This window comes from Aulonocara sp. 'chitande type north' Nkhata Bay, linkage group LG7 (genome assembly GCF_057382095.1).
Source record: "Aulonocara sp. 'chitande type north' Nkhata Bay isolate Kocher_YH1m ecotype deep benthic linkage group LG7, A_spYH_male_GT1.1, whole genome shotgun sequence".
Lineage (NCBI taxonomy): Eukaryota > Metazoa > Chordata > Actinopteri > Cichliformes > Cichlidae > Aulonocara > Aulonocara sp. 'chitande type north' Nkhata Bay.
The window spans coordinates 54,001,388-54,017,743 of NC_141350.1; the positions used below are offsets into that span (position 1 = coordinate 54,001,388).

At 38.3% G+C, this 16,356-nt stretch overlaps 1 protein-coding gene across 2 annotated transcripts in view; it reads left to right on the plus strand.

Moving 5' to 3' along the window:
- The first annotated feature begins 5,166 nt into the window (after positions 1 to 5,166).
- The window catches only part of LOC147326243 (netrin receptor UNC5D-like), a 189,160-nt gene continuing 177,970 nt past the window's right edge, over positions 5,167 to 16,356 (plus strand). For both annotated transcript variants that reach the window (XM_086301354.1, XM_086301353.1), the window contains exon 1: positions 5,167 to 5,614. In XM_086301354.1, coding sequence (XP_086157480.1) covers positions 5,530 to 5,614 — 85 coding nt within the window. In that variant the 5' untranslated portion in view covers positions 5,167 to 5,529. The remainder of the gene's footprint in view (positions 5,615 to 16,356) is intronic.

A 16,356-nucleotide genomic window follows, 5' to 3' on the forward strand; every position in this document is an offset into this window, starting at 1 on the left:
AGCAGCAAGCAGGTGAATTCTGTACATTAATATGAATAGACATCTGACTATTTTACAGGATAGACAATATAAACATATTTAAAATTAAAGGAATTGAAATGTACATTGTGCCTTGGTTTAGAGTGTCTGGAAGAGAGTCCTGTCTCAGTCAATTATAGATGATGTGAGAGGGCGGGTGTGTGTGTTTAGGGCACGGATGGCTTGGGGATAGAAGCCTTCCAGGCAAGGACAGTCTCTCTGTCCTTGCCCGGAAGATGCGGAACCTTCTACCAGATTGCAGAAGTTGGAACAGTTTGTTGCCTGGATGGGACAGGTCCTTCAGTATCTGCGCTGCTCTAGTCCGGCATCTCCTGGTGTAGGTGTCCTGAAGCGGGGGGAGAGCAATCCTGCAGCAGCGTTCTGCTGTACGGATCACTCTCTGGAGAGCTTTTTGGTCCTTCACACAGCTGTTCCCGAACCACGATGTCATGTTCTGTGTGAGGATGCTCTCCACAGCGCCTGTATAGAAAATCCTGAGGATCTTTGGAGAGACCCTGAACTTCCTCAGTTGTCGTAGGTGATACAGGCGCTGCTTAGCCTTTTTGGTCTGGACCTGAATGTGGGCAGCCCATTCAGGTCCAGACCATAGTGCCCAGGTCTGAGCACTATGTGCTCAGACCTGGGCACTATGTGGCACTTTTCTGGGCACATAGTAAACCACCACATAGTTCTGAAAAAAATGGGAACTAACACTGACTTGACTTAATAAGCTACTGCAGAGGGCTCCTCTCTTCTTGCTCCGGGTCTCCTCAAAGTGTAATTAAGGAACTGGAAAATCCTACATAGCACAGAGGGAACAATTTCCGGGTCGCAGGAGGAGAGAAGACGAGAGGAAGCATCGGTTAGACTAATGAAAAGCACCCAGAGTCTTTCAGTTAGTCGAGTGATTAAAGTGGTAGGTTCAATTTTAAATGCCCTAAAAAATGTTAATGCAGCCTCAGTTATATGGCACTCCAACATGTTTGGAGTAGCATACATTTTGGGAATATATTCGCATTGAAGAACATGATTTATCCACCATAAGGTCATCTCAATTCTTTTTTCCATACCATCATGTCCTGTTGAAATCATACTGTTGTTATGAGGGGAGGCCAGATTTTCTTGGTCATCTTCCTGCAACATATATAGCAGTAATGTATACCTTTTTACACAACTTCACTGAGTGTGTTCATCCCGTGCATCTGCTCACAAAATTAATAACAGCTTCTTTACGCTGCCCAAACAGGGCTTTATGAGCATGCACTTGTTCCTGAGACTGTATCCGGATATAAGGCGATCTGTTACCTGTCTAATCTTCTGATATTGTACATGTCTGCTTCTCTCTCACGAATGAGGGGAAACCATAAGAAAATCCCTTAAAAAACAAAACTGAGTTGTTTTGGCTTTACATTAGATTTGCATTATTTAGCATCTATATTTGCAATATGCTGCTGATATATATTGTTCAGTATATGGATAAGTAATTCACCTTAACATGCAACTTGCTTTTTCCACTCAAATGAAATATTCAATAATTCTGTCTTTGATTGAGCAAAATGCTGTATAAACATTTAGCACTAAACGAAAAAGGACAAAATGTATTTAGTGTCACCATTCACCATATGAGTGATTTGTTCAATAAATAATGCTATGCTTTTATCTCGGCTTTTCCATTATAGACCGCAGTGACTGATTTATGAATACTAAGCACTTTTCTGTTGAATTGGATAGAAAAACAGACCAAATACTTTGGTTTTCTCCCTTTGCTTTTGTAACATTATTGAACCTTTTAGCCATCCACGTCCTTATAGCCTCTAAATAACAAAAGGCAGTGGTGAATTGAACAGTCAAGGCTATTATTTCAGTATTGGCTCACACATTGTACAGCGTGGTTCAAGCAGAGCTGTTGAGCTTCAGGAATGTCGGACATGTACGGTTATGACTGAAGGTTGAAAGCATTTCTCTACAGACACTCCTGCTCAAAGACTGAACAAAGCATCTTCAACCATCTCTTACAGTGGTATACCTCATTCTTATAACCCTAATCTTTGACCTATGACCTTTAAGCAATACATACTAAAATGCTGTATTTTTTTGTCTTCACCCAAATGACTGGAGCAGAACTGGCAGAAATCTTTGGTTTCTATAAGTTGTAAAAACTTGAGATTTTAAATATATTCATGCAGTGTGTGATTTTGCTAAATTGTGTGGTATCACTGTGATGCCATAGGGTGTTGCATTGGGAAAAAAAGAGTATGTTCTACAGCTCTCTCCATACTCTTTCATTTGATATATTACTCATTATGGTTTCTTAAAAAAATTTTCAAGTAAAGCGCTATACAAATGCAGGCCATTTACCATTTTACCATTCAAAATTGACCTTGGACCCACAAGGCCTGACCCAGTATTGTTGTGTAGTTTGAACCAATCCATAAAAAAATTGGGGCAGTATAGTTTTTACTGATTTACACATTTGCCATGGACCTTGACCCTCACCCACTTTTCACCAAAAATAAATCAGCTCGAGCTGTTATTGGTATCAGACAAAATTTTAAAATTATATCTTGAAAACTGTGGATGCTGTGTAACAAACAGACAGACATACTGTCTACCCTCAGGGGGAGGATAATATTTACTTGATTTATAGTAAGCTCTTGTAATTATGTAATAATTACTAATTGTAACAATAATGTTGCATAATTGGGTCATTTTCACATGAACAGAGGCATTTTATATGACTTTACAAGTTAACAATATAAGTAAAGCATATGTCTTATTTTCCTTTTTCTGTCAGAACAAAACTGGAATGTTTTGGTAAAAAATTATGCACTTTATTTTATTTTTGTAACACACTTTGAAGCAGGGTAACAGATTCCTTAATTGCAAAGTGCAAATCAAACAGTGCCAAATTGTAACTAACCCGAGGACAACTGTTTGAATCTGCCCGATTTGTACACTGAATTTTTTTTTTTTTTAAGAAAGTTAAAACAGCATCTTTTCATCGTGGAAGACAGTTTGATTATTTATTGAGTTTTTAAATTACTTTGTTATGAGCTATTAACTGTTTTTGATAGTGGGACACGTATCTGTACTACACAGAAACTGTCCATGTCTATAGCTTCTGGATATCTCTTAGTTCGCAATAGACAAACGCTGTCGTTTTAGTGGTCACAAAATGCCACCCAAAATAATATTACCCACAAAGAGCATTGAGCATTCTTTATTTCCTATGAACACTTTAGGGACAATATAGCACAGTTCAAAGCCTGATAGAGCTGTCAAGGGACATTCAGTTATGTTATTATTTTATTGTCAATCACCAACAAGCTTCTCAGGATTTTAGCACTTCTGTCATCTCTCAATGAGTAATTACAACAACATATTATATGGAAGCGTTACAGTGCAGCAAGTCAGTGTGTCATTTTACAACAGCTGTTTTCAAAACTGTAAACCAGACATATCCATTCAGTTAGAGCATTTCTATTGTCTATGTTTTCTTTTTTCTGTTTCTTTTTTTTTTCTTGGGCTTTCTGATTACTCAGTACTCTTAAAGCCACATCAAATATTTAATGCACAGTTTATAGCTCTTTATATTATCAAGTAGTTAACCTTGCTTGACTGGCTGACCTCTGGCTATGACTTGGGGAAATTAGCCACTACATTTAGGTTCAATAGGGTAACAGCCGAGGTCAACCTGTGGTGATTTAAATAAAAACAGATACACAGTTTGAATGAGAGATCCCAGTATTTGCTCCAAATTGAAACTGATATTGCGAAACAGAATATTTCAGACTTTTTTTAAGTGATTAGAAGGCTGCCATCATCTCGTGACATTTCAAATGCAGTGACAATAGACAGGCTCATCACCATATTCTCACAGTATTCTCAGTAAACGCCAGCAGTAGTTTGTGAATGTGGGTTTTTATATAATCCTGTATTTAGACACAAATTTAAGGCAACTTAATAAATGAATATTAACTTTTGATTACTTTATACTTCTACTTCAGTACTTTTCTTATGGATTTATTGCACTTTAGTATACTCTTATGCCATTAAATTCATCTTACATACAACTTCAAGACATACTTCTCAGTTAAATATTCTTTGAAGATGTATCAAATCATTATGGACTGATATCAGTTAAACTACCCAACTGCATATAATGTAGAGTGATGAAAAGTATCTATGCATATTAGAGAATTGTAATTGAGAAGTTCTGAGGCACTTTACTGTTTTAATTTCATGCTACTTTATACTTCTGCAGAACCATTTCAATGAGAAATTGCCTACATTGTTCTCCACTACATTTATCTGACAGCTATAATGACTTACTTTACAAATTCAAATTTCAAAAACCTTTAATGAGAATATCTATCCAATAGCAAGAATTATTTTCACCTCGGCCAACTATACCATTAAAATCCTATTTAAATGCTAATGTTTCTGTAATTGTATAACACAAAATAATACAACTCTGACAAAAGCCAATTAGTCGGTACTTCTATATTTATTGTAGAATTTGCAGATGATATGCACTTTCACTTAAGTAGTGTTTAATTCAAGATCCACAGTTGGAGTATTTTCTTAGAGAACAGCACTACTTTTGCTTACAAATGGATCAGAGTATTTCCATTACAACCATATCCCAGCTGAATGGCTACTTACAGTACGGATGAAGGCTTCAGTAATAGTGCAATATCAAAAGCAATGCTTTGCAAGTGTTCTCTGAAAATTAGAGCGGGTATATTATTTACATTACTTAAATATTTCGCGCCCCATTCCACATCTCATTTTGAAAAGTGAGAACTATCGCTCCAATAGAACTTGGGTGGAATGAGAGTAAAGTGAGAAAACGCCCACTTAATTGACACCAATTGTAAGCCATATGGTCATATGTTAACGGCAGTAATTAGAAAATCGTAATTTTCCAGACAATGCCATTGGCAAGAGATGCAACACACCGGTGTCGATTTTAATGACCACACTGTCGTCCAGAACTACAGGTTCGAATGCCTCTGGAAACGTCAGAAACAGGACAGAGGTAATTGGTCATTACATCTGGTCAATACAGGCGCGAGCACAAACAACTGTCTGTGTGCACGTGCACACACGCACACGTTTTGTCAAGCCCTAACAGGTCCACCGGGGTTTCAACAAGACCTCGTACTCACTTTTTTTTTTTTAATCTCCCTCTCTCTCTCTCTCTCGCCCTCTCTCGCGCTCTGAAACAGCGAAAGCTGTTGGCTCGCGCGCGCTCAGTCTAATTATTCCACTCTCGCGCAGCTGAGTGGCGAGTGCTGAAAGCTCCGCACCGCTTTCCATCTCTTCCTTCCGCACTGCGATTCCGTTAGGAGACGGTCCTCTTTGGCGGACACGTACTAGCCCACCTGGACAGAGGTTTTCATCAGGACACGGAAACGTGTTAAAAGGAGGCTCGTGCAAACGACAAATGCACGCGACCCGAGGCCGGTGCCCCCAGACCCGACGGGGAGGGAGACAAGCAGAGCAGTGATGGGACAGTTCTCGGGAGGATGCTACCTGAGTTTTTTCATCTTTGTGCTTCTTGGTTCGCAGGCGCCGACCACATTAGCGAGAGGTAAGCTCAACACCGAGACACTTTTTGAAGAGCTCAGTGCTTTTGGTGGCGTCTCACTCCTCCCGAATAAACTCAATAAAAAGGTGTATGCCCCGACAGACTGTGTTTCTGATGCTGACTCTACTTGTTTAGGATTTTTTTAAAGTAATCTTTTTTCATGTCCAGGTAGTGTTAGCAATTTATGTTTGCTTGACAAACAAACAAACAATAAAGCTTCAGACACCTTTATAAATCACATAAATTCAAATTAAATTAGGACGAGTTTTTTCTTCTTTTTTTGTCGTGCGCAACAGACTGGCTAAGATTTGTTTATAAATGCTGCTTTAATAGGTTTAACGTCAGTTTCTTCTAGTGCAACAAAATGCTTATTACTAATCTAAATTTGCTTCCTTAAGGATATTCTCTCTGGAGTACAGTTAAAATGACTAGGTTCTGGTTGACTTTGATTTCACTCAAGAAATGTTTGAGAGTCTCCTCGTGTTTTTTGTTTATTTTATTTATAAGATAACATAACCTTTATTAGTTCCACGCGTGGGAAATTTGTTATATTTTCAATGTTAAACCCATCTCAGTTAGACAAAGTCAGTATTGTGATGGACCAGTTATAAGTGGTTTAATGGCAATTAATAACAATGTCTTAATTCAATGGCAGTGACTTTTACCTCAAGAACACCGACTCATATCCTTTAGCACGGCATAGTCCTGTCCTGTCACTCATTTTCTTACTGCTCTCATCTTACTTTTCTTCTTCTGAGGCTTCTCAAAAAAGCTTACCATTCATTCATTCTTTCTGTTGCTCATGATGACACTCACTGTGAATGAAAGCAGACTGTAATAAAACTGCTCACACTTTAAATACTGATTATATCGTCTATAATATACAAACGTGCTGTTTAGTGACTAAATTATGCACAAGGTATGGTATAAATGACACATTATTCACATTTCAAGTGGGCTTTCTAGCAATTATATGCTTTTGAATATATTAACATTGGTGCCCATGTGCATCATTGTTGGTTGCTGGGTGATTGTATGGTAATGGAGCAAACTAGTGAAACATGCTTTGAATGTAGTTTTCCACTCCTATGCTTTGTCGTACTGAAATTGAGAGCCAGGACAATGTTTAACATTATTTGTTAAATCATGGCATTTTGTTTAATTATGATTGCTGGTGAGGTGGGGGGGGGGGGGGGGGGGGGGGTGGTTATGTTTCGCAATGTGCAAATTGTGATGCTATGTTGATAGCATACTGGTAAAACTAGAGAAGCTGATAGCTTGGTGGCCTTCTTCATTTTTCTTGCTTTACTTTAAACAATAAAATACCTCCCCCCCTTCGCCAAATATGCACGCACATGCATATCTTCTGACAGTAGCTGCTTTTTGTTCGAATGTTGACAGGCATGCAAAAAAAAAAAAAAAAAAGGCTAAAAGGCTCATTATTTGTGCGCATACAATGTAACTGGGAAAAAGTACTGTACTTCAAAAACCCAATTTGGGGCTTGCTCTAGCCATTTTTATGTCCACTCCTCTGCAACTGGATGATCAGAGGGTTGGGTTTTTTTTTTAACCTTATGAGGTTGCAAGTAGACTCCTGCAAAAAGCTGTAAACAACAGATGCAGCTTCAGCTCCTTTGAACATTTTGTCAAATCTAGATTACATGTGTTTTTGGTGTTTCCCCTACATAAGACAGGCCCGTCTTTTATGACATTATATCACATGAAAGTAAACATCTGAATTTATCAGTTATGTGTCACTACCAGATTCAGAATGTCTGATCATCAGTAAGCTGGTTACTCATGATGTGACGTGTTCTATTTAGCCAGCAGATTTGAATGTTCATTGACTTAATGATAATACAGAAAACTGTTTTACTTAACTGACAACACTAATGAAACCTGTGGTTATGCACATGTTATATGCTGTCTTTTGTCAGAGAATAGATAATCAGAGAATCTTTTTTGCTTCCGCCAAATCCATCCTGACCTATTGACATCCATTTATCTCATATGGTAGCGTAACAAAGGTGCATTTGCAAGTCAATTAGTTAACTAGCCCCAAGGTTTTTATTTTTGCATCCCAAGTTTTGAAATCAGCTTCAACTTGGAAATTTACATAGCATAAATATTATATTAAGCCAAAGTATCTTAAGGGCAACTTTGCATGTAAGGATCAGGGGGTTTTACCGATCTTTTAAAGAAAAGTAGGTTTAAACTAAGGCAGAAATGTGTTTGAGATAACCTTTCAAGACTGACTGTAAATTGTATTTATAGAACCAGCTACCATGGCTACATTTCCATGTGAAGTGTTACATGATTTTTTCAAAGGCTTGACCTAACATGCTTGGATAGAAAAACAATAATAATGTTAGTGCATGAAAGGAAAATGTGCTTGTCTGCCCTACACATTTTTTAAAGGCTGCATGGACGTATTTTGTAATATATCTTTCGGATTTGAAATGGCTTTCACTTGGGCTTTAAAAATATTTATAACATACAATAATACTGATGTCTGCAGTTAAATACTTTATTCAGACATGAAATTAAGTGCTATGGAAAGGTAGTCTCCACACACACACACACACACACACACACACACACACACACACACACACACACACACACACACACACACACACACACACACAACTGGTTAAATAATGTAAAAGCAAGATTACTTTGCACATGATAAAATATAAATGGCACGTTACTCACACGTGTTGACACTAAATTTCACTTCCATAGCCACATACATGTAGAGAGTCCCCTATAAGTAAATATTATTTATCAGTTAGATGCCAAGTTAAAACACGGTCATCCAAATGCATTCAATGATGGGATAAATCACTTGTGTTCAACAAGCAATTTTATTCTTAATGTGCCGAGAACACCAAGTGACAACAAAAAAAAGACCTTAACCCAAAAGAGGAACCTTGCAGTCAGTGCCTGCAGGGGGATTCAGCGAGGAAATGCTGCTGATAAAATGTTGAGCAGCACCAGTGAACATTACAGACGTGTTCAGTGTTTCTCCTAGGTTGACTGCTTTGGGGGACAGGTAGGCTGTGGGAGTGATAACCCCCACAAAGCTTCTTTAACCTTATCAAGTCTAATTGAGGAAAACACTTCTGACAGCTAGTAAGGAAGACAAAGGGTGAGCTGAGCAGGGTCGCACAAAGATACTATCAAAAACAATTCCAGCAGTGCCAAACAACGCCACTTGAACAAGAGGTTCAGTGGTCAAGTGCCAAGGAAGGCTGGTTCTGTGGCTTGATATCCACCTCCACTGATGATCAGATGGATTTCAGGTGTGGATGATTCAGGCGCTCAGAGAGGGGCGTAGCAGACAGGCGTGAAATATAATAAGAGAGAGATCTCTTTTAAAAAGAGGCCAGAAGAAAGTTAGTGGCCATAACAAGCTTATTCCCCTGTGAATAAGAGCTCTATTGTTGTCTAAGAAGAATTAATATCATATCTGTGCGACATGGCTGCAGTGGGTTGGAGTGGGTTCTTCATTATGATGAACATGGGCACTCTAGATATATATTTCTGTACTCTAGATGCATCGAATATATTTGCGGCTGAAAATTGCTCCCCAACAAAAACAGCATCAATTTGTTAAAGAAAAATCACGTAAATATGACAGATTTACAGAGCACAAAGTGGACAACATACAATAGCATATACATGCATACAAATAGTATAACAATGACACATACTATGGCATATAAAAGCATTAAATAAAGCATAGAAAACCACCTGAACACAGCCAATTAGCAAACCATTGGTATAGCAATTACTTTAGGCTATAGCATAATGCACTTTATGTATAGCTATTAATAATGAAGTAGCCTAGTTTTAAATAACGGGTTCACGATTGTCAAATCTTTATGCATAACATCTGAATTAGTGGTTTTGGAATTTTTTTTACTGTCACACCAGTGGGCGAGTCAAAATTTCAAGGTGTATTTATTGCACATGATGTTCCACCAGTTCCTCCATAATAATCCATAGTCATGACTTTTCAGTCATAGCATTTATTTTTGTCTGTGTTTTTAGCTGTTTTCTTATGCATAGAATAACATCAGCAGGCTAATAAAATATTAAGTTGCACTAGCTAGGTTAATGATTTTAGCTTTTGTATTTAAAACCTGGCTTACAGTACACTGGTGAAAAAGGCCAGTCCTACTTCTGCTTTAGCTTGCTGCCCACTATATTAGCAGTGGTCAACTTCTCCTGACAGGTGATTTACTCAGGTGCAACTGAAGTCATAAGACAGGTAGCTTTAACAGCACTGTCTACTGACAGCCTTTCCCCTCCTTTTTTCTGTGGTCAGTCATGTGGTGTGATGGGTATGTATGATTTTCTATACAAATGAAACTGATCCATTTCCTCCCTTGTTAACCTCTTTGCTGTCAATCAAATTGCTTTAATCTGTAATGCTCTACAAATACACTGGTTTTCTCTGTTACAGAAGTTCTTTAAATTATTATTTTAGGGCACCCATACATACAGTAAAACAGTCTATTCATAGCTTTTTGTGTAGGTGTATAGCTTACAGTTTGCAATAAAAACGTATCCCTGCCTGTCCTTGCCTCACAGCCCATCAGTAGGTACACCGTTTGGCAACAACTAATTTCAGTTTTTCAGAAGAAAAGTTTCTGTTAGTCTTAATTTTGAGTCAAAATTCCCATGTTACTGTAAACGTATTATTTAGGCTAACATTCAAATATTAAGTCAATAATTGGTAATGGCACCTCAAATTTTTTACTAATACTGCTAGTATTGTGATTTTGGCTTCTCAAAATTAAACGAACATGATTGAAAGATATTGAAAATGCATTTTCTGCCAGTAGAACACAAAGCAATCAAGTGCTCCCTAAAATCATTGCATAATAACCATGTCTACATGTGCCAATCACAGCTGTTCCCTGCACCACTCAGCGAGAACTTTCCTGAGTGCACTTGACCGCACTGATATACTACAGACCATCAAAACAAAAATCAGCTGTCTGTCACTGGGGAAGGCAAAGAGCTTGGGCCCGTTCTTCGTACCTCGCTAAGTAAGTTAGCTGGATTAGATTGTTGACGATTTTGCGTGATCCTGGATCGTTCGGTTCCCCGAAGCTCATCCGGGACTTGCTGTCATAGCAACAGAGCCGTAAGCGTAAACCTGCTCTGGAGCAGGTTTACTTTATGTAAACAGGATTAGATCGCGGCCACGCAGGTATGTCCGCTTCATTTATACGAAAGCAACAGCGATATTCCACCACTGTTTCACCATAAATAAATAACATCAATGTAACTAAAGATAATGCAGCACTTGATCCTTTTATTGATGTCACACAGATACATACAGGTCATTTCCTAAAAAAGGGAAATGTACTATTAACATTCTATTACATGTATGTGATTATTACAGATGTAATTCATATTTCAGAGTAGTAATTGTAAATTACTTCGTGTAATCAAGATGAGAGACCACGGCTATAAAAGCGAAGGTGGATTTGGGAAGCCTGTCGCAGCCATGTCCTGTCCGTATACGCGAGCCACCCATTGCGGAAGGTGCAAGATTGATAAGGAGAGTCCTCAGAATTCAGCGTATATTACGGGATAGACAGGATCCTTTAGCTCAGCGCGACAGTGTGCTCATTGAGAGATATCGATATTCCCGTGAGGGTATTATTTACATAACCAACTTGTTGACGAGGGGGTGCAGGACCACCACCTGTCTTTTTTTCCTCTGCCCTTTTCTTGGTTGCTGTTATGAACAAACTAACAGAGTATTACAGGCCAGTATTACCTTGCCAAGAGACGAAAAGCAATCTAAGAGATAAATATTACCATTCTGTAGAATACTCCTGTATTCCACTTTTACTTGTTCCCATGTTCTTGTGGGTCCTGTTGTGGCTCTAATGTGAAAGGGGATATAATATAACATATTATAATATAATATAATGCCATATGATATTGGACAATATAGTGTCATATGATAGATCTACCCTACCGCCTACTGGTGTTGGCCAGAGGGGCCGATGGCGCGATATGGCAGCCTGGCTACAACCGTAGCTGCCTCCACCAGTGTGTGAATGTGGGAGTGAATGAATAGTGGTATCGTAAAGCGCTTTGGGTGCCTTGGAAAGCGCTATATGAACCCAATCCATTATTATTAGTATTATTATTAAATTACCTACGAGTTTGATTTGTCAGCAACTTTCTGCCAGCCCTCTCTCCTTGCTTCTGCAGCCTTTGCAGTTTTCTCTTGCGTTTTAATTAAACTCTGAAACTCCTGAAATCCCTCACTCATGAGTTCTTGCTCTGCTGCCGGAAAATACCGAGCGCGCCCCTTCGACATTTTCGCCGACCAATCAGCGGGTTGCCGATCAATGTTTCTACTATCGATGCGTAGCCCCTTTTACGACACCCAGTGATGTCACATTACTGCGTCCAGCTGTACTAATCGTCAACAGCAGGCGTGTTCGGGGAACCGGATTAGCGAGCTCACGGTTAGCGCGATGGTTTGGTCTTGGATGTGTCATTTGATCTTGGATGTAGTAAGCGACGTACGAAGAACAGGCCCCTTGTCTCTTGAAGCAGATCATCATCAGTTCTTTAGAGAGACTTCAAATTTAGGGAAGTGATGTTCACCAAGAACAACTCATATGCAAAGAATGCTGTAGAGCTGTGTGCACTGTAAACCATCACAACAAACTTATTCAGCTATCTGAAAATACACCACAACTTGCAATATGATGATTGCATGAAAGCAAAGAAGAACAATACAGTGGTTGCTAACATAAATTGTATAACTGAGAATGAGCCTGTAAAGCGGGTGAGTGTATTCATCCAGCTCACAAAGACACACTGAAATCACCACAGGAATCACATTCAATTTGGCTAAATATATTTGTTCAAATAACATACTGGACAAAAGATGTGCTATGCCCTCGCGGATATTTTTTTCCACTGTGGCAAAACCTGTGCTTTATGCAAAAAGCAGGGAAAGTAGAGAGGGATCTCACAGCTGTTGGGACTCTGCAATAAAATGTTGATGTCACCAAAATCAATTATGTATCAGTGACAAATGATTGTGATCTCAGTAATTGTGATAGCCCTTTTGGGCATATTCATGCACCCCTAACCCCTGTGTATTATTTTTAAAATTCAGTCAGTATTTTTATTTCAGGAATATTATTTAGTTTGTCATTTAACATCTGTTTTCAGTGAAGTATTAATTTTATATATTGAAATTGCCGCCAAAAACAGCAACAATAAATAGCAATTACTGCATCTCTGGAAAATAAATATCATTTTATGTAACTTCTACTAAATGTTTTTCTTAAAAAAAGACTACATAAACAATTGTTGATAACACTGATGATGATAAGTATTGTATCAAAGCTGTAAAACACCACTATCTTGATGCCACTATTAGTTCAATCAGTTTGTATTTGCATTTAAAGTCTTTCAATTCTCTTAGTCTCTTAACAAAGCAGAAGAACAGAGAGAGATACCAGCCTAGCTGAGCTTTTGAATTCATATCACTGCATACAGTGAGAGAAGACCATCATTTGCATGGCAGTACTGTCCATAGATTTTTGCTGAAGGGCTGTGAAAAGTGGCTACATCTAGTAACAGAGTCGTTTAGTTGGCAACAGTGATGGGATCTGAAGCGTGATGATGGATTCTGTGGGGGAGAGGGATGTTAGGTGTACAAGCTGGCACAGTCTGCATTGAAAAAAAAGATTGAATTCTAAAAGTGAAAAATGAATATCTACCTAACAAATGAAAACTGGAATAGTTGACAATTGTGTTACAAGCCTATTTTGTCTAGGCTAACATGTAGACAAAATTTAAGTAATCAAAGAACCTGATAATTCCAGAAGGTTCACAAACCTTTTCTTGTAACTGTGTGACAAGGTAAGACATTAAAACAAAAACAAACAGCAGAAAGGCAGGTTTCTGTGAAAGGCATGACCTAAGGATGTGAATGAATTGGACAAGATTCAGCAGCTTCTTTTAAAACATCTCTCAACATCTCAGGTCCAAATGGGCTATATTAGGTAGGGTCGTAAATGTGCATTGGACCGTAAATTGTCAACCCAAAGCAAGACTAATCAGGTTGGTTGGATAACTACAGTGCTGTTATAACCTTTGTGCAACAAAAAGCTTATGCTATATGTATAATATTAGGACCATGTTTGTTGTCTTTCATAAATTCATTGATCAAGCTTCTGTGAGTTGACCATGCAGCTCCTTGTGCTACTAAAAATGCATCTGGGCTTGAGCATGGAGTAAGTGAAAAAACTTAAGAGAGAAACAGAGATACAGAGAGGGAGGGGAATTGAAATGGGGAGGTGGATAAAAGGCAATGGAGTCATCTCTGCCATGTTTAATTTATCACAAAAATGACTGCCAGAATCTTGCTCAAGCTCTGGCTTTCACGTAACTGACATTACACATGATATGAATTCACGAGCCCAGCTGGGCTAGTATCCACTGTTGTTTTTATTCTGCTGGAGATCGCATGGTGGTCATATTCCCAGTTTCACTACTGCATTATTTAAGGGGAACCCATTTCTCTCCCCAACCTATCAACCCCATCTTCTGTCATTTATTCTTCACATTCCGAAGGAGCTGAGCTCATGCAGTCAAAGAGCCAAAAGAAATATTCTCTACAGGGAATATAGAAAGCTGCAAAATCAAATATGTGGAAATATTGACCGTGTTTTGGCTGCTTGGACAAAGCCCTAACTGTAAGATAGCTATTCTTTTTTTATGGGATCCTGGGATTTTGAAAACTTTTAGATATAATATTTCCTGCAGATCTTTGATTGGAACAGAGTCCTTTTTGTTGGCTAAAAAAGCCAAAAATAAATAAATAAATAAAAAACCAATAAAAAAACCACTATATTATAAACTGGTTGCTGGAACATTATATATCTATTCAATTCAAGCATGGTTGTGTAGAGCTCTTCCTTACTACAGTTACTACAGTAGAGTACAAAGACCACTAATTGTCTCAGCAAAGATTTCAATTTATTGTTTGGGATTTTATTTTTAAACACACAAAACATGAACAGATTTCCCTGATATTTATTATGTGTAGTTGTGCATTTACTCATTTAGTTTATGCTCTGCCCTATTTCAGTCATCTGCTAGTTGTGTTTATGGTGCTCCAAATGCAACAGGAAAGTTGCAGAATGCTCTCTGCTGGACAGACTGGACAGATTACAAATGCAGCTACAGAGGGATTGCTTTACAGTTAATGTCAGATGATAATATTTGCTTGGCTATATACTGGTTGAGGTCTACTTAAGTGTCTAGTCGGCTTATGTGAGCTTATATATTTTTATAATCATTATTTATTAAACAGTATTGTTACTTATGTTATCCAGTGACCAGAGAGGTTTAGGAATAAAGAACTGTGGACAAAAACACCAATAGCCACAGAGATCCCGAGAAGAACAAATGAATCCCTATTAATTTTAATCTAGAGTGACACCCCAAATTTTTCTGGAATAGTTGCCATATTTTTTCTTTATACTGTTTTCACATATTAAGGTTTATAAATTTGACAGCATGAAAAGCATTTTTGTATATTTTTATTTACATTTTGTACGGCTTCTCAGTTTTTGTGGTGTAATAGTAAAAAGAGAGGACAGACTAAAAAAATAGATTTGTAAAAGTCAGCCAAACCACTATTTATCCATTAACCTAGATAAACCCAGTACTGACAGGTACTGATAGGTGTTGAATCCTCAAGCATAGCTTATACAGCTTGTGTTTTCCCATAAACCCACTGCATTATGCCCATATGTAAGTTCTATGTGCTCACAGGTGGGAAGAATAACATGGTGCCAAATATTGCTATTTCACTTCCCTCCTGCAGGTTTGTCCTCAGCCTTGTATCCACAACCTTTTCACTTACTCTTCGATAAAAGCGCGTATTGCTTCCTTGTGTTTTGAAATAATACTGAAAAGGAGGCCTTGGAGATAACTGCCCATCCACAATGCACCATTGAATGTCTCACTGTTTAACTCAAGGGCACTGGCACAAATGTTAGATTCATAGTGTACACCATTCACTTCAATGCCAAACACTCTCTCTTAACCTCTCTTTCTCTCCCTTGTAGCTCACAGTTTATACCTATGGGTAGCACTGTTGTTTCCTCTAAAGTGCTTGTGTTTTTGTAAATGCCCAGACCCTTCATCGTTTTCTTGTTGTCCACACCTCCCTTGCAATTCCTTTCGGTGTAATTTAGTTTCAGTTGTTTATAGCTGTGACAAATGTTTTGGTTCTGCTATCATTTCTCAACTCACCTGACTGAAGGAGGAAGGAGCCAGGACTGCAGAGGTAATGTAAGAGAGCAGGGCATGTAAGATGAAAAAAGCAGAGGGAGAGAGAAACACAGACGCGAGGTTTACAGTGCAGAATATCTGAGTATCTCATGTTATCAGTAACTGCCACATCAGTTTGTCAGTAACACCGAGTGCCTATCTCTGCTCTCCATGATAAATTAATTTCAAGCATAATCAGAAGCAAATACATATTTAATGACTGGGTAGTAAAGTACTGGTATAGTGTGTGTTTACAGAATGTCTGCTTGGTATGTGTACATTTTTTTTACATGCAGAAGTCATTATGATTTTAACCATCACATCAGCAGTTTTTGAAAGGCACCCCAGTCTAAAAAGGACCCTCACCATAGTCTATCATATTATGAAGGACATAACTGATTGATGTG